An 18,581-nucleotide genomic window follows, 5' to 3' on the forward strand; every position below is an offset into this window, starting at 1 on the left:
GCCAGTAATAGCTGTAGTAATGGTGTAACTGAACCCTTTAGCTGTGGAATCCTTAAGCTGAACATGATTTAAACTATTTAAGCCATAGACACATTTCATTATTATATCTTATTTGGATTGAACATGACAAAAAGTCTCTGGTCCTTCTGGACTTTGAAACTTCAGGGTATGTCAGTTTGAGCCTCACCGCACACGGCTTGTTCACAAGGAAGGAAGAGTCTGCGTTCACGGGGAAAATGTTTTCTTTTATTCTGCGTACAGTCAACACGTGGCACAAACAAAACAAAGTTTAACAAAAAAGTTCTATTCGTCTCTGCTGCCCTGTCTCTGCTCCTCTCGCTGGACCCAGCCTACTGCAAGAGACCAGGTTACAGGTTACAAAAACGTGCTTATATAGCTGACTGATTTACCTGATTCTGTCCAGCTGTCTGATCACCGGCTGAGCCACTCCTCACTCTCCTCCAGCAGCCGCCGCTCTAACCACACCTCACTGCCCCAGTCAGTTAATAATTTGTTCGATTTGAAGAGCTATAACGTGTCCTGTGTGGGTTATGTGGTAGCCAAAAAGATTGTTGGCTGCAAGAGCGCAACATTTTGTACATGCATGTTCATGCTGGGAGAAAGCAGAAGTTCACTTTTAGGGACCATCAGCCAAAAGGCTTGAGATAGTTCACCAAGCTGAGCATACTAGTCAAGAATATTCTCTGCATTCATGCCCCCTTCACTTTGATTCTCATGTACTAAGTGTTAGTGTTAAATCTTCATCACCTACACATCGGCTCTGTAATTTCTTGACATGCAATTGCCTCAAAAAGCAGTTCATCTATGAAGTCAACTCTTCCAAACTTCCCACCCTATCTGCTCATAAGAAGGTGAATGAAGGCTGTCAGTCAGCATTTACTGTATCCTCCACCCATTCCCAGTAAAACACCTGTTCTACCATGATGACATTTTCCACTCTCTTCCTTCATTTTGGCCACAACTTGCGTGTGAGACACAGCGAAGACAGGGGAAGTTCCACTTGTTATCCTGCTTATGTCCTCATCCAGTTCAGAATGATTCCCCACAAAATGTCAGGAACTGTTACATTCTGCGTTAGTTCGCGACAACAGGCCAAGGACTCATCAATCATTTCACTTGTAGCATCACTGTGGGACCAAATCTCACAGACCTCTACTTCCCTGAACCTGTCAAGACCTATAAGGGTCTTCTCTAGTTCTAGATGTGTTTGTATGTTTGGACTCTTCTGTTCACAAAATACACTGATGATGATATTATGGTGGGACATGTTGGTCCATTTCCAAAGTTGGTGAGTCTTAGCATAAGATCCATTTGCAGTTGGGAACCAAAATAGGAAATGTTATCATAGGTTGAGGTTCAACCAGGTTGCTGTGGCCAAGTGGGATTCTCAGCATGTTGTATAACAGCCCTGCTGTCTCTCCATGATTTATGAAGACACCAGACGGAACAAGAGTGGGAGCAAGACGCATAAATGATTCTGTGTCTTCAAGGCGTGGTTCCATGGGATTTTGGCTCAGCTCAGTCGGTTCGGTCACTGTCTATATACCAGAGACACACAGGGACAGGGCAGAGGAACAAAGATCAGTCAACATGGTCCACCGCTGTGGACATCATAGGGAGTGGTACACCCACTGACAGACAGGACATGTATTAACACTCACACATACACACACACACACACACACAGGGGAATGTCCCTCCCTTGTCTCTGCTGCTCTGGACTTTGTCACAATGGGTAAAATCTTGGCCAGGAAACAAATCGGTGAAATGTGATATTTTTGTTGATGATGATAAGATTTCATGAACATGTTTTTTTCGTAACAGCTGAACGTGCACGTATATCAACCGTGACGTGAAACGTTGGTTTGATCGTTATTGGGGATGTAGTTGTATCAAATTTACAGTGGATAATTGGCCGCAGAACCTCTAAATACCCATCAAATCAGTCCAGTGACAAGTGGAGATGCAGTGTGTCATTTCTACAACAGCTGTTGCATGAGGTATTACTTCCCCTAAGTGCATTTTCTTCAAGTACAGTTGGATAAAATGTTGTAAGAAATCATGCTAACTCAATCTCTCGGGTCTACGGTATATAACTTTTGCAAGAGAAGGTCACTGGTTCAATACCATAAGGATGCATAACAGGTTACTTCTCTTGTGGCCACCATTTCCAACAAATAATCGTTAAGTGTGATGTGTGAGAGTCCTTCCCACAGTATGTTACATACTAAAATGTCTGAGAAATGCATGGATATGAAAATACTTTGTGAGATTGGAACGGATATTCCCCTAAATCTCATCTGCCAGCTTTAACTCTGGTGAGTACAGGAGATTTACTTTCCTGAACACAAACCAAATGCTGTGTATCATTCTTACTCCATTCACACAGCTTCATTGAATGGAGCAGTGTTTCTCAATCCTGGTCCTGGGGACCCACTGCCCTGCATGGTTTAGGTTGTTCCCTGCTCCAACACACCTGATTCAAATAAATGGGTCATTACCAGGCTTTTTGTAGAGATCAGGTGTGTTGGAGCAGGGAAACACCGAAAACATGCAGGACAGTGGGATTGAGAAACACTGGTATGGAGAAATTCAACATATTAAATGCCCGCTCTGCTCAGTTGCATGGCATGAAGGTTTAGCAATCATTTGATTGTCCAAGACTTAGGGCCAATTCCAATTCCTGTCTTAACCCTCAATCTTAACCCTCAAGCTCAACCCTTAATCTTAACTGGCCCTCAAAACGAAGTGTTGAGGGTTATTTTGTCACTTAGAAATGGGACACCCCTTAAATGCTGACTGTGGGGGGCAGAATAACGCGAAAGCTCCGTCCAGTCTGTCAACTCCAAAAAAGAAGAAGAACACATTTACGTCACGATTATTCATTACGGTCCGTTTGTCAGTGAAGTTATTAGGTTGTCAGTTAGTTATAAGATGATACTCATACAAATATCACAACCACGGACATATTCAGCTGACAGTTACCACACACCACGGCTTATTGAAAAGTAAACAATAGCAAACGATCGCTTGTCCGCACCGGCCGGCTGTTGACAAAAGATAGTAAAATAAAAATAAATGTTACACAACAATGACGTAAGTAATACATAATATGGGCCTAAATTAAGATAATACAATGGTTTTCATAATTTTTATATCTCTATTAACAAAGAAAATACTTAATTAGTCGCGTACTCGTTTCGCTATTTTCGGCGCCATCTTTATTCTGTCAAAACAAGCAATGCATTCTTGGTAGCCCTTGCTCCCAAGGGTGGTCTCGGAAAATGTCAATATTGAGGGCGATACAGCCCTTAAACTTGCCCCTCAACTTAATTTTTCTGAGAATCGGGACAGCACTTGCACTAGCGGGAGCGCGCATTTTTGAGATTGAGGGTTAAGATTGAGGGTTAAGCAAGGAATTGGAATTCACCCTTAGTCTGAGATAAGGAAATAAATCCTTGATAATGTTTTTACCATGCACTTCCTCTATGATTTGGTGCTCTTATTTTTTTATACCAAATGAAGGGAATTCCTCGCTGTATTAAGAAACAAAAATGACAATTATGACTCATAAGTTTGATGGATAAATAAGGAGTAGTACATATGCAGCTGCTCATCTCTCACGGAGAAGTAGAGAATGCATCCAGAGGCCTTTGACAGCTGCCGTTTAAGAGTCAATTCCTATGTGCCTCAATGCTCCCTATTCCCATGTACACTATCACTAATGGTCAGAAATATCAGCCAAATTCTTGCAAATAAAATGGAAAGTGCTGACAAGTTCTGCCTCTTTTTTGTGTGAAGAGCAGGGCTTTGTTGAGGCACTGACCTCATCTTGGTCAGTGCTACGTGTGCTGAATGTTGAAATGCGACTTTGTCTCCGGCATGTAGTTTCATTTTGTTGTAGCCAAGCCAAGCCACTAAATTTGCTTTGTGAACTCTTGTTATATAAGAAGGCCATGGTATAGACCGGCACTATTACACCTGTTTTCATCTTAGTTGGTGGAAATGAGTACCTCGGATGTTTGTTACTATTTGTTAATAGTGGTGTCAGAAATATGCGAGTGTGTGGTTTAGTCATTTCTGTATTAGCAACACAGTTTCTGTTTCTAAGTGTACGTAATGTAACAAGCACGGCATACACACGGCCGTGATGTCTGATTCTTGTGCTGTTGGCATCATGTTGCCAAGAGTAGAGTAACTGACCATCAGCTGTTGTCTGGCACACACGACACACACACACACACACACACGGTAGGGGAGTAGGTGGTGTCTTGTTACTGTGATGCCTACCCTCACCCAAACTTTCTCATCAAACTGCTCTTAAGTGTCCCTTCTGCACCCCACCCTGAAATCAGTGCAGTCCAAAGTCCAAAGCCAAAACAATCTATTAGCCCAGATGCCAATGTGCTTTTCTCAGTACCTCCCCTTCTACTTATGAAGTCATCCCTCTCTTAATATGCATTCCTTTGGAGGCGTACCAGCACCTGCTGAAAAAAACCTGCTCCAAAAAAACCTGGGAGATGCAGTATCTACAAAGCATCAATATTCAGTAATTGTGCTGAAATCATGGAATCCCACTGACATACCATTTATCTCATGTTTTATAGAAACCAACAGCTGCTAAGAACATTTCTGAGCAGTGTCTACGAATGTCAATATTTCCCTCTTGCTTGGTTTCTGTATGTCTCCGTTTTGGAACAGGTATCCTAGGAAAAGGCCTGTGTGTGACGACCACAGAGCTGCCTCATATTCACTCATGTTAAAGTAGTGATGTTGTGACAGAAAGCACATTATGTAAAGCAGTCTGAAAGGGAGATGGTGTCCTCCCAAAGCTTTGTTAGGTACGACATCATGATGACATGATTGTGGTTCATTGTGTCATTTTGTGTAGTCATTTGTCATATATTGTGCTGTCATTTCTCCTTTATTTCAATATCACACTTTCCAAAAGCAGTGAGGACAGCACGCACCACTGTCAGCATTACGAAGAAATGATGTTAGGACGGCAACTACTGAAAATCACCTAAAGTCTACTTTTATAAACTTCACCACTGACATAAGATGACAAAAGGACTACTTCATGTAAATATTTTAGCTCTGTGGGTTCAGAAATCACAACATTATGAGAAGTGGCACAGATGAAAAGGAAAACTATCGACTGTATGCTCATCAGGCAACAAGCGATTTCAAGTCTGGAGCCCGCTCTTATATATACAGTGGTGAGTTAGCAATTAAAAAGTTGGACAGTTTTGGTGAAGGTTAACTTGGATTTGGAGGAAAACTGATGAGAGCTTTGCATAAAAAGCAGTTTCAATTCAGTGCAACCTGTCTTTTGATTTTTAAGGGCAAATCTTCTGTTACATTTAATTTGTTCATAAAGAGGTCATAACTTCCTGCAGTAATCCATTACTTTACTGATACATGCATATACAGCCTTAGTAACTTCAACGTTGCTGTCAACTGTGTTACAAATGTAATGTTGTATTATGTTTCACTCTGGAAAACGAGAGAGAAGGATATTCTGTAGATCAGGGGGAAAAAATGAGGAAACTCTTACTCATGCTTTTTTACCATTTGTGTCAACAAGCCAAACAATTCAAACGTTATGTAGACATTTACAGTGTGTGATCACACTGTCATTACCTGGCAGCCTCAGACAGTGACTGTCTCATTTTCAGAGATGTCAGCACTTAACCTGCTTACTCACCTCTTAAAACATTATTGTTCAATCCTGGTGTTGGGGGGACCCACTGATCTGCAAGTTTTAGATGTTTCCCGCTCCCACGCACCCGATTCAAATGAATGTGTCTTTACCAGGCTTGTGCGAAGCTTGTTGATGAGTTGATCATTTGAATGTGGTGTGTTGGATTAGTAACGCTGTCTTAGAATATACCGTAGTTACAGCAGATGCTCAAAACACACTCATATACACGTTTGTACCAATATTTGCCATAATCTGCTCACTTTTAGTGTACAACAATCTTAGTGTTTGTCTCACCTTTTTCTTTTATCTCACATCTTCATCCCTACACACACACACACACGCTGACAAAGAGAGAGAGTGACTGCCATCATCACCAATGTCATTCATTCTAAACTGTGCTCCAGTTGCAGCACGCCCAATCCCTCAGCAGGGATTAATGGAATTGTGTTTTAATGACAAACACACACATGCACACACAAGCTGCTTATTTGTCTGTCTCGCTGTCTGTGTCTTTTAAAAGTCATTTATAAATATGTTCAATTTTTTGTTTTTATTTTCCAGCTCCCCTCCTCTCTGACATTTCTCACCACTTTTTTTTCTTTTACCGTCTCTCTCTCTCTCTCTCTCTCTCTCTCTCGCTCTTAATCCACCATTACAAAGTTACACACACTGCTCTTATCAGCCTTCACTCGCTAATGGATGTGTGTGTTTACACTGAGTTGAGGAAGGAGTGATAATCGTGTTTGTAAAGCAACCTCACAATTGTTTACACTCATCTCTTTGGCCTTCCTCCTTCATTATCTACAGCTGGTGCTGCTTAGTTAAAATGTGTGTATGTGCAAGCACACGTTTCTGCTCTCTCTCTCTCTCTCTCTCTCTCTCTCTCTCTCTCTCTCTCTCTCTCTCTCTCTCTGTGTGTGTGTGTGTGTGTGTGTGTGTGTGTGTGTGTGTGTGTGTGTGTGTGTGTGTGTGTGTGTGTGTGTGTGTGTGTGTTCAACCTTAATGTTGTGGGGACCTTCATCTGTTAAAACAGTCACTTACAGGGGAATGATTTAACAATTTAACAATAAGGTACAATGCTCCCTGCCTTAATGTCTTTTAATGGTCTTGGGAGTCTTGGAGACACAAGCATGTTTATAAGTGATTCCAGCTTTGCTATTTAGTTTTAATTCATTAATTCATCATCTACCGCTTTATCCTCCACATGAGGGTCGCTGGAGCCAATCCCAGCTGACATAGGGCGAAAGGCAGGTACACCTTGGACAGGTCACCAGTCCATCACAGGGCGACACAGAGACAAAGACCCATTCACTCTCATCTATGGCCAATTTAGAGTGTCCATTTAACCTCTGCATGTTTTTGGACTGTGGAAGAAAGCCAGAGAACCCAGAGAAAACCCAGACACAGGGAGAAAATGCAAACTCCATGCAGAAAGGCACTTGTTCTGAGTGTGACCCCACTGCTCTTTTTTTTGTGTTTGTTTTTTTTTTTTTTTTTTTTAAATAGAACAAGTTATGTATTTTAGTGAACGCCTCTGGAAATCATGATTTACCTAAAATATGTGAGATTTATCCAGACTCTTAGTGTATTACAGCTGTTCTGACGTAACACTTAAGTAATAGTCAGTTAAATTACACAATGTTATTGGAATATGCAGGAATTTCATGTATTTCATTACAGCCTACATTCTTAAAGTGGTAAGAGGAACCTATTATCAAATTATGACAGTTGTCTCAATGCATTCTGACTGGCTTCAAGCCTCATTGACCTTATTAAATACATAAATGATCCAGCTCCAAATTGAACACAGCCGAATTCTCATGTTACAGCAAAAAGTTACGGTGATAATATTAGAAAACCGTTCCTTATTGATTCAAATCTGCATCTGAAGTTCATAATGTGGGTTTCTGATGATCACATTCATTTGTGCATTTAACTGCATGCAATTATCCACATTTATAACTTGCCCTTGCTCTGGTATGGAACCATTTTTGCTGAACTTAACGGAAACATAGTATCCGATCTTTATGTTTCTGGACATGTTTCCCAAAATGCATCACTTTCTTACGGTGTCTTAAGCATGTGCATGACCCAAACATCGTCCAGACTGACAGACTGGCTGTGGTCACCAGTCCATCTCTGCAGGTCGCACTATTCTGAGGCCCCGCAGCTCTTTCATTTTGCTGTGTCTGCACCCACCAAGTTGGACTAGACAAGCGTTACATCATGGAAAAAGGTTTTCGGTGGTCGCTTGCATTTAGAGCATGATATCATCGTAGAGTGGACGTACAGAAACACGCGCGCACTTGCACACCAAAGTGCAAACCCACACTGCCATAAACACTGGTCAGAGGTTATTTAATGCCCCTGGAGAGAATCTAGACAGATTCATTTAGATCACGGAGGCTATTTGACACTCTGTCCACATTAAATCTGATCCCATCTGCTTCTGTCCAAAGGGTATGACATTTACTCATCCACCGGATGGATCACATGGTGGTCTATACTTTGATGTTGCTTTTATCAGTATATGTCATTTCGGTGAGGTCATTAGGGCGATAAATCAGTGCTATTAGTTAATGACATTCAATAAAAACAAAAGCTCTGAAGTGTCACCTTTATCGTCCGCCACGTTTACAACCTTTTGCATTGTGGGTCAGATAAATATACTCGACATTTCTATGCAAAAAGTCAGAATAAGATCTAATTAAGTACTTTAAATATGATGATCGTACTGTAGCAAATTGGTTAATGTGCATACATGATAAACAAAAAAGAAAAGCATACAGTATGTTTTCGGGATATGGATTTTTATGATACATTCACTTCTATTTCTGTGCCAAAGGCTAATATCAAGTAAAGCTGCAATAAGTGAACAGCAAAGCATGTTGTATAAAATGTAATCACTTCAATTGTTTTACCTTATATTTCTGTTTTAAAGATGTTTTTTTCTTTCCATAAAAATATATCACAAAACCACAATACATAGGTTTCTTTAAATTTTACTCAAGGGCAAAGCATCTTGTTTTTATGGCGATAATGAACAAAATTGACTTGAAAATATTTAACATGACAACTATTATCTATAGTTACTGACACTTTATACACGAGTCATGCACCAGATTGCCGTGTGCTGCTGAAAGGACTGGGCTTCATTGGTGTGAAGTTAATGCGAGGATGGCGTGGATACAATGACGCTTTGAGGAAGACCGACGGGACAGGAGATTAGAGGATTTGGCAGTGTGTGATGTGTGGCATGCAGTGTTGAAAGCAAAACGAAGTAAAAATAAAAAAACTCACACTTGTCAGGACTGTAGGACTGTGTGTTGGAGAAGCATTAATATAAAATATGCTCAATATACAATATAATTGTGGAGGTGCCAACACATTGTCAGCACAAACTAATTATATAAATGAAGTGTGTTGTAGTAATGGTGGCTAAGTTTAGGCTCGAGGTGGCTTAAAATGGTGCATTGGGGTTTAAATTACTGTCTGGTGTTGCGGCTGTTGTGACTTGCTTTGCAGCCAGTCAGCCATGAACAAACGTCTGGTCTGGACCGTGCAACAGTGTCTGATGTCAGCGATATATGAACGCTGGTGTTAAAAAATGATGTTGGGTCTATTAATAAGCATGATTAGCTATTATTATACAGTACATGCGGTATGTTTCTATTTTGAAATGTCTGAGGAAGAGTTACCTGCAGAAAGAACTGTAGTTATCACGTCATTGAATTGCAGATTCACACAGACCTGTCTGAGTAAGCGATTGACGAGGTGTGATTTTTGACTCTGCAGCCTTGTGTTGTGTTGTCACAGCTGGTCTGTCGGAGCGTGGGGCGTGTGTAGCCGAAGCTGTGGAGGAGGAGAGCAGATTCGGCAGGTCCAGTGTGTCCAGAGAACCAACCAGGCCAACACAGATGCCCTGGCTGACTCTCAGTGTGCCCAGCCCGTCCCAGCCAGGAGACAAGCCTGCAATACACATAGTTGTCCTCCAGTGTGGACGACTGGGCCGTGGTCACAGGTGAGCATGTGTGAAAGTGATCTGGCCCACATATAAAGGAATGCGACTTTTCAGTAATTTACACTGATGTAAACGAACGACGCACTGCTGTGGTGGTACAAAGCGTTTCTCCACAGGAAGAAGAAAAAAAAAACACAGCTCAAAGCTGCAAATCTGCTTTACACACTGTGTTGCTAAGTGAACCTTGAAGCCTTGATGGCTTCACCACACTTTATAACCATGATCTCAGGGCCTTTAAAAACGTGAATGTGCCCACCGGTGTTTTGTTCTCAGTCCAATTCATATAAGTTATGTCTGACTGTGAAACTACTTTTTTTCTTTTTTTTTTACCTCACTTGTCCCTAACTACCTGTCACAAAAGGTGTCCGGTTCACTTTCTCTCTAGTTTACACACTCTCTAGTTTCTCATTTACCCAGAGAAGTGCAAAAACATTTTTATTTAGGCTGTGCCATAAGATGAGTGCATCAGCTCAAAGGGAATATTGGTGAATTATAGCCCTCCGCACGAATTATAAAGGAAATAAAGCACAATAAGTCACCATGTGAGTAATGTAAGTATATGTAACAGACTGAGCATACTTGGCTTGTTAAGCTCTTTTGCCTGAGGCTTGCAATGTTCAAGTCATTTAATAGCCCCATTATGTCCAATCTTTAATTATTTTTTTATAAATCCTTACTCTTGGTGAAATGGAAGTGGAAAGACCAACTCTAAAATGAATGAATGAAATCAATATACTAAAAATGTACTTGACATTGATACCATTCAGTTATCCACTATCCAGTATTATTCATTAATAACTGTGTTGTTGCTGAACAATAATCAGGAAAACAAATATATACATTATTTTGAGGATTTATACAATGGTTCAACACATACTTAATTTATATCGTGAATCTGCCTCCATACCCATGTTATTTTTTAAAGTAAAAAATGTATTTTTTTTGAGTCTATACATATATATATATATAGTTAAATGGTCAATAGTCAAGAACCATCACTTCCCTGCTCCTCTGTACTTGACAGTGCTCTCGCAAGTGTGGCAACGGCCTTAGGAAGAGGACCGTGCTGTGTTCCAGCACCAACCCAGGAGTCCAGACACGCACGCTGCCAGACAGTGTGTGCGCAGGCCTGCCAAAACCTGTCGGTCAAGAATCCTGCTTCATTAAACGCTGCCAGAAACAACGAAAAGTCCAGTGGTTTGTCTCCACGTGGCAAGAGGTAATCCTCCAGCGGTATAATGAAGAATAATGAAAAGAATATGAAATTAAATTGAATAAAGCAGTAGTCATGCAGTATGATTTATTTTTTTTCCTTTTGCCAAATGTGAACATGTTTTCTTCCTCCCATTTCAGTGTTCGGTAACCTGTGGTCGTGGCTATCAGACACGCTTCGTTAAATGTGCAGAGAAGGTCCGTAATAGTCGCTGCGTTTACTCAAATTCTGTTGTATCTTAATCATTAAATGAGTAACTTTAACGTATTACAATGGCATGTGGATGCCCTGACATTAATACATTTGTATTTCCACAATAAAGGACACTGCAGGAAAATACAGAGAGCTTGCAGCCAAGAAGTGCCACCATGTCCCTAAGCCCACAGTAGAGCTCCAGAGACCCTGCATCCTGGTTGAGTGCCCTGTCCGCACTACACCGCCCGTCCACCGATGGAACATGAATCTTCGCACCTATCCACCTCAACCTCAGTCCCGACCAGAATGGCACCCATCTCCATGGTCTCAGGTACATTATATCGTAGGATTACGTGTTCACAAAGACCACTATCTTACACTGTGCGTGTGCAGTTTTGTTAATGCTGTTTATTTTAAATTACAGTGCACGGTGACATGTGGTGGAGGAGTGCAGGCCAGAACAGTCCAATGTCTGGCTCAGGGGAAGCCCTCTGCTGGCTGCGCCCTCCATCTTAAACCCCCAATGTCCCAAGCCTGCAATACCAACTTCTGCCCACAGCCTGAGAAGAAAGGTACTGAAGCATAAAAGTGTCCTTCTTTTTATATCTATTCTGAAATGTCATTGAAATCTGAAAATCCCTTCCTTTTTGTTCCCCCCACAGATCTTGCTTGTAGGGATTACTTCAACTGGTGTTACCTGGTGCCCCAGCACGGAGTCTGCAACCACAAGTTCTATGGCAAGCAGTGCTGCCAGTCCTGTTCGAATTCAAACCTATAATCATATGCAATGACTCTGTGCCTGTGTCGCCGACAGATCAGTAGTTAGACAAAAGACTATATTTGACGTCCATGCTTGAAAAGACAGTGTTTTTGTTTGAGCGTGTGGCAGGCACTGGAAAACAAAGGACATTTCAGTCGAAGTGCAGTTGCAGTGCCCTTTCCTCTCTCTGCGATGCCGGACATCTGGATACAAGAACTTGATGCTGACAGCACTACACGTGAAAATGATCAGGACAGTACAAATAAAGTCGAGAATCATGGGAAGGAACTAACAAAATGGGAATCTTGATTAAAGTGAATAGGACTGACATGTCCAAAAGAAACTGAAAACCTGAAAAATCCCAGCTTTGTTTATATAGTGTGTGTAATTGAACAGATCTGTACCCAGGACACCCAACATCTCCAAGGCAACCAAAGGCCAGCGATGGCACATCAACAGAGGAAAATATCGCTGACGAGGTTTTTCAAACACGTGATACGCCCTGTTGGTGTGTGGGCGGCAATTCTGGATGAATTGGAAATCCGGGGGTCTGATAATGAAAAGGGATGTTTCAAAGACACATGTAGGACAACATAATTTTAATCTGAAGCTTGATAAAAAACAGACTGGGAATAATCAATAAGTGGGCTTCCTGAATAGCTGGACAATAGCAGAATGGTCTGTGTTGTCACATGAAAGAAAGAAATGAGAAAAAAAATGAGAAGAAACATAAGTAGTATTCTGCAATGGGTCTAAGTGTAAACTGGCTTTCGTACTCAGTGGTGCTACAGCGTTGCCTTTTGTCATCAAACCAATGTGAAATCCTCAAGTTTCAGGAGGCAACAACTCAATTGTGTGACCCATGTACAGTATTGTTTGTTTTATTTATTGGCTTTACAATACAGCATTGCTGGAAGACTGTATTAATAAGCAGTATCAATATGTCCTTTTATTACTCAACCCTAAGCCCATTACTCTTATATTGTGTATTGTTTCATAGGATATCATGCTGACAAACTGCACCTTTCTTACTTAAAATGTGTATTTTTTATTTTTGAAGCAAAAACCCAATTCAATAGTGTTACCTGAGAATTTACAGCAGCGCGCGAATGGAAATCTTGATCAATAAAAGGTATGAGCAAGCTGTTTAAAGAGACACACTGCTCTATGTGTTTACATTACACTGTCCTACATCGATACTCAACGCAGTCATCTAAAGCAATGCATTGCGTACTGTTATGGATACAAGCACTGACAGGTGATGACTGTGACTTTTACAATTTAAATGAAACAATAAACAAATGTGTGTCATGTCAGCATCTCAAGTGTAGCAGGTAACTGTCAGTGTGGTGGATTTTTTTTCCTTCGGAGAGAGGGCTAAATACTACGGAGCCATCGAAGTGACATGAGAAAAAAAAAAAAAATTGTCTTTTTTTTTTTTTATCATGTCACTTCGGGGGCTCCGTATAATGCATAATACAAAAAACTCAAGAATAAAAACCACGTCCAGACCAGCTTTTCCCATCCACCCTGAGTGATCTGACCACACGTGCATAGCACTATTCAGTTTTTATTTATTTTTACAAGTAATCTCATTGAGAAATAGGGTCTCAATCACAAGAGAGGCCTGTTTTGAACATACCACAACATTCACTTACAAACAAACAGACTAAGTCAGAACATGCCACATGTGTCCTGAATGCATTCGATAAAATCAATCAATCAATCTTTATTTATGTAGCCCAAGATTAACAAAACACAGTTTGTCTTACGGGGCTTCACAAGGGTTGGTAACATCCTCTGTCCTTAGACCCTCGACCAGGGTAAGGGAAAACTACCAGGAAAAACCCTTATAACAGGGAAAAAAGGTAGAAACCTTAGGGGCAACCACAGGTGAGGGATCCACTCCCTGGACGGACAGACGTGCAGTAGATGTTACCCAAAACATACAAATAAGAATGTTGACAGAAAAATATTTTTACACTCATAAATAGATTTATTTGTGGCCATTATACAATATTGTAATGATTTAAAAAAAAAAGCTTGTTTCATGTTACAGCAGCATGACTAGAGCTTTAATTCACTCAGCTTTTTCTCTCTTTTCACTCACCAGTACACATGGACAATTTAGACACATCTGCATAGTCATAAACAGGGCAGAGAAGTAAGATCAGTTACAGAAGACAGGAGACACACGAAGGATGTTTCGTACTTCCAGGTGTGAACAGTCCCACTTTGACGCTGTCCACGTGTGATAGAATATCTCAGGGTGGATGTTAATATCAGGCTCAGGAGGAAACTTGATCTCTGCAATTACAGCGGTGTTGTCATCATGCTCCGACAAAAGATTTGTCTGCGCATAAACATGTGATTATCATCAGTATCGTCATTGTTGATTCACCTCCATAATAGCAGAGAGTAGCTCCTTTGTATATCAGACACTGTGGCTTAAATGCACGGCCTTGTAACTTTCAGACTTGAGAGCTGCTAAAGTCATCATGTTTGTAAAAATGAAACAAGCCGTTCCAATGTCTTTCTTTGCAACATAGAAGACACTGCTCTGTATCTCTGTTGTACATATAAAACCAATGCATTAGCTTTTTACGATTTCACCAGGTGGGGTCCATCATTAGCTCATGCATTTGTCAAATCTGAGATAAAAGGCCTCTCTATCTTAAAATCAGGTTAATTTTGTCCTAAAGTGAGTGCACTCTTCAGCCCACAGAAAACCCTCAGGGTCCTGTGGGCTAGACTGACGCTCACAGGCCTTGAACTAGTCTGTGAGTGATCCACAGTGCAAAAAATAATAAAAAAATACTTTAGATTCAGTGCAGGCCAGGCTAGGTTTAGGCTACCTCGGTTACTACAGACAGACAGACATGAACTCTGGAGAATACCAATGAAAAAAAATTAACCCAGGCATTTTCTGGAGTTTGCTGTATGACAAGAGTCGCAGGACAGCGTCTGGGACATTAAGGCGAAAGGTGACATTTGGGTCACGCTGCACACGCAGGGGATTTGACACCCACTTTGACATTTTCTCCCTCTTTGACTTAGGAAGTGGTGGTTACATTTCTGGAAAATGTCCAAAACAACATGTTTGAACATTTGCATTCTAGTCCCTGTGGACAATTTCAGAAAAATGTCTGGTATGCCACATGGGCATGGAGATAGTATCACCTTTTAAAGCCAATATGGAAGAACAGTTTCCTGTAGGTGACAATGAGCAGCATTACCATGTGTCAGAATATCACATTATTAAAAAAGGTGGACTTCAAAACATGGTTTTATCGCTGTAATATTCAAATTTTGTCTTGTTTCTTGTGCTTGTTTGTCTTTACAATGCAGCTTTACTCAATCCCTCTTTTGCTGTTGTTTTTTTATGCAAAGCCTGAACCCTGAAATGTGTAAAAAATTAAAAGACAAATGGTAATATGTGTGCAAAAACTTTAATACTAAGCCTGTAAAACACAGACCTCTGAACGTTTGCTTGCAGCAGTTACAGTAACTGATTGACACCCAAAAAACAATAAGCTAATTTCAGTTAATGAGGGTTTTTTTTTTTAAACAACGCTCCAAACGCTACCTCATTCTCCTTACCCGTGACGTGAGTGGGTTGAGGAGCGTTGCGAGTCGTATCATAACAAAATATACTCAAAATAAATGTCAACTTGTATTTAAGCGAATTCCCTTGAGCCTAATACTGAGAACTCCTCAATGGAGTGTAGCATCTCAGCCAACAGCCTGGCAATCAGTAATGCCAATATGGTATTAGTCCTTTCAGCACCTATGACGTCGTGTGTCTGGTCTTAGTCATTTCTCAACAAGTCAAGGAGACCCAGATGCCCGACACAAAATGGCCATTGTCATAATCCCTGAGGCACAGATATCAGGCCCTGAGATGGAGAGGAAGGGAGGAGAGACGGAGCGTGTGAGAAGAGGAGGGCGAGAAAAGGGAGAAGACTGGGCATCTGTGTGTTTGGTGCTGTCATAGAAAAATGCTGTGAGAAATACAGTGTGTGAGCCAGAGGGAGAGGTGGGTACAGAGCAGACTGGAAAAGGGGGTTTCCTACTTGTCAACTACTTCTCTGTAGTTGATTCACAACTGGTCAGCTCTGGGCACTGCTGAATAACACACACACACACACACACACACACACACACACACACACACACACACACACACACACACACACACACACACACACACACACACACACACACACACACACACACAAAGCTTCAAATTACTATAAGCCCCCAACCCTGCAAGGTCCTGGAATGTACTGTCATCAGCTTTGCACCCAGTCAAGTCAAAACTCAATCAAGAAAAGGGAAGATAAAATATTGCGATCAACCTTATACTCAGATTATATGCAATCTCCAATTTACATCACGGTGTTGTAATATTATTTTAATGGAAGCAATTGTATTAATGATGAATAAAATATGTGGCTATGCAAAACTTTTATGGTCCACTTTATTAGGTACACATGTGCTTTTCCAAACCATTCTCTGTAATCCCTAGAGAAAATACAAAAGTACATCCGCAGTTTCTGAGATGTTCAGACAAGCCCGTCTGGCACCGTCAACCATGCAGAGCTCAAAGTCACTCATACCATATTTCATCCTGACTCTGACCATGTCTACACGCCTAAATGCGCTGAGTTGCTGCCGTGTTTTTGACTGATGAGATATTTGCATTAACAAGCAGTTGGACTGGGTCACACAGACATGGCAGAGATGTCTCACACCTAAAAGACCTGGGTTTGCCACTCAATCAAGCCAAGGGCCATTTTGTTATTGGTAATTGCATGTTTTTCTCTGGGTTCTCTGGTTTCTACGGAGCCCCTGAAGTGACATGAGGAAAAAAAATGACGAAAAAAAAAAATTTGAAATCTCGAGTGTCCAAAAAAATATGAAAAATATTAATATATTTTTTTTGTTCCAAATTTATTTTAAAAATTTAAAAAAATGTTTTCATATTTTTTTAGGAAACTCGAGATTTTGACTTTGAAACTCGAGATTTCACTCTTTTTTTTTCCGTCATTTTTTTTTTCTCTCATGTCACTTTGAGGGCTCCGTAGGTTTCCTCTCACAGTCCAAAACCTTGCAAATGTTGGTTTGTTAGTTGTGGACCGGCAACCTGTCCAGGGTGTACCCTGACTTTCCCCTAGTCTCAGCTGGAATTGGCTCCAGCGGCCCCCACAACCCTGATGTGGAGGATAAAGTGGTAGACAATGAATGAATGGGTGTACCTAATAGAGTGGCTATATGGCATATGTCTCATTTCTGGAGTTTACACCCCCCCCCCCCCCACCACCCCTGCATTAGCTGTGTGTGTTTGTATTTCCTCATTTTACTGAGCCCTGTGATAGACAATTGACAATTGTTGTCACACTGCTCAAATATGTGTATGTAGTACACAGATGCTATAGCAGCTTAAGAAAGAAAAATGTGGAGGAGAGAGCCCAACTATATACTGACGAAAGTATTGTTTATACAACGATAGAAATCAGAGATGGGCTTCCTGTAGATAAGGAAGGTGATCAAGACAAATCCGGCAACATTTAAAGTGTTACCTAACTCGTGTCAGCTAAAAGAAGAGATTATCTGTCAGGAAGAGACGGGAAGAGAGAAAAGCACGTTCAACACTCCCCTTTCCACTTTAAAGAAACTATGCTATCTCTGACTGCATCTGTTTGGAGAGTCGGCCTTGAGGCAACAGTCCTAAGATTCATCTGAAGTTGCAGGGTTATTACCTTTCCATCAAGCACCGTCTGCATTACCACTGCTGTGGGACACAGCAGTACCTCGCCACAACCCACAACAAACAACTCAGCAAACTTGGGCACTCACTCAACAGAAAATAGTAGCTCTCAGTTTATTTACAAAGCTTCTCAAATTCAGGGATACAATAAACCCTCAAAAATGGAACACAATATTGAGGGACTGCATGGCTTAGAGTAAATGCCAACAACAAATGCACATTTTCTACTTAACATGAAGGGTCCATGGTCTACTCTTGATATGAGACTTCACCACAGACTGGAAATGGAAAAGAGCAGCAACCTCCAACAAGTATTGTCCAAACATCTACAACATTTAGAGCCATGACCTCTGGCAGTCAGTCAGTGGCTGTGTTGTAGTAACAGCAAGCCCTCACATGCATGCTTCTTTTTCTTTGCAGGGACAGTGCATTTTTATTACAACATTGTAACAGTCGGGCCAACATGTTCAACTGTCATTTGTGCAACAGTACCCTCTGTTGGAGACATGAAGACAACACACGATGTACATAGTGAGCCACTGATCAAGACAACTCTAAATCTAACACTCTAATCTAAAGGTAGTATAACCAGAACAATATTATATATATAGCACGTTTCATACAAAATAAATTGCAGCACAAAGTGCTATACATGATGAAATCAACAAAACATGCACATTTTTGCAGACACTTTACTCCCAAAATAGCAATATTCTTCAGCGGTTTCATCTGAATAAAAATAACATCTAAAATAATAAATGATCCACAAACACTTAACGTAAATTAATTTCTAAAAGAAAAGGAAAATCCACACGTGAGTCTTTGTTGGATACCATGTTATACAAACTCCAACCACTAGAGGTCGACAGTGCACACAGTGCCAAAGGAATGTGACGT

General features: G+C 40.9%; 1 protein-coding gene across 1 annotated transcript in view; it reads left to right on the forward strand.

The window, feature by feature from the left end:
- The window catches only part of adamts16 (ADAM metallopeptidase with thrombospondin type 1 motif, 16), a gene marked incomplete at both ends in the record, with an annotated part of 171,040 nt that extends 159,108 nt beyond the window's left edge, over positions 1-11,932 (forward strand). Inside the window, 6 exons of the mRNA XM_083898924.1 lie at positions 9,542-9,746; positions 10,771-10,965; positions 11,100-11,156; positions 11,282-11,485; positions 11,579-11,726; positions 11,817-11,932. Coding sequence (XP_083755050.1) covers positions 9,542-9,746; positions 10,771-10,965; positions 11,100-11,156; positions 11,282-11,485; positions 11,579-11,726; positions 11,817-11,932 — 925 coding nt within the window. The remainder of the gene's footprint in view (positions 1-9,541; positions 9,747-10,770; positions 10,966-11,099; positions 11,157-11,281; positions 11,486-11,578; positions 11,727-11,816) is intronic.
- Between the last annotated feature and the right edge of the window lie 6,649 nt (positions 11,933-18,581).

Source organism: Microchirus variegatus (assembly GCF_963457635.1).
Source record: "Microchirus variegatus genome assembly, chromosome: 1".
Taxonomy (NCBI): Eukaryota; Metazoa; Chordata; class Actinopteri; order Pleuronectiformes; family Soleidae; genus Microchirus; species Microchirus variegatus.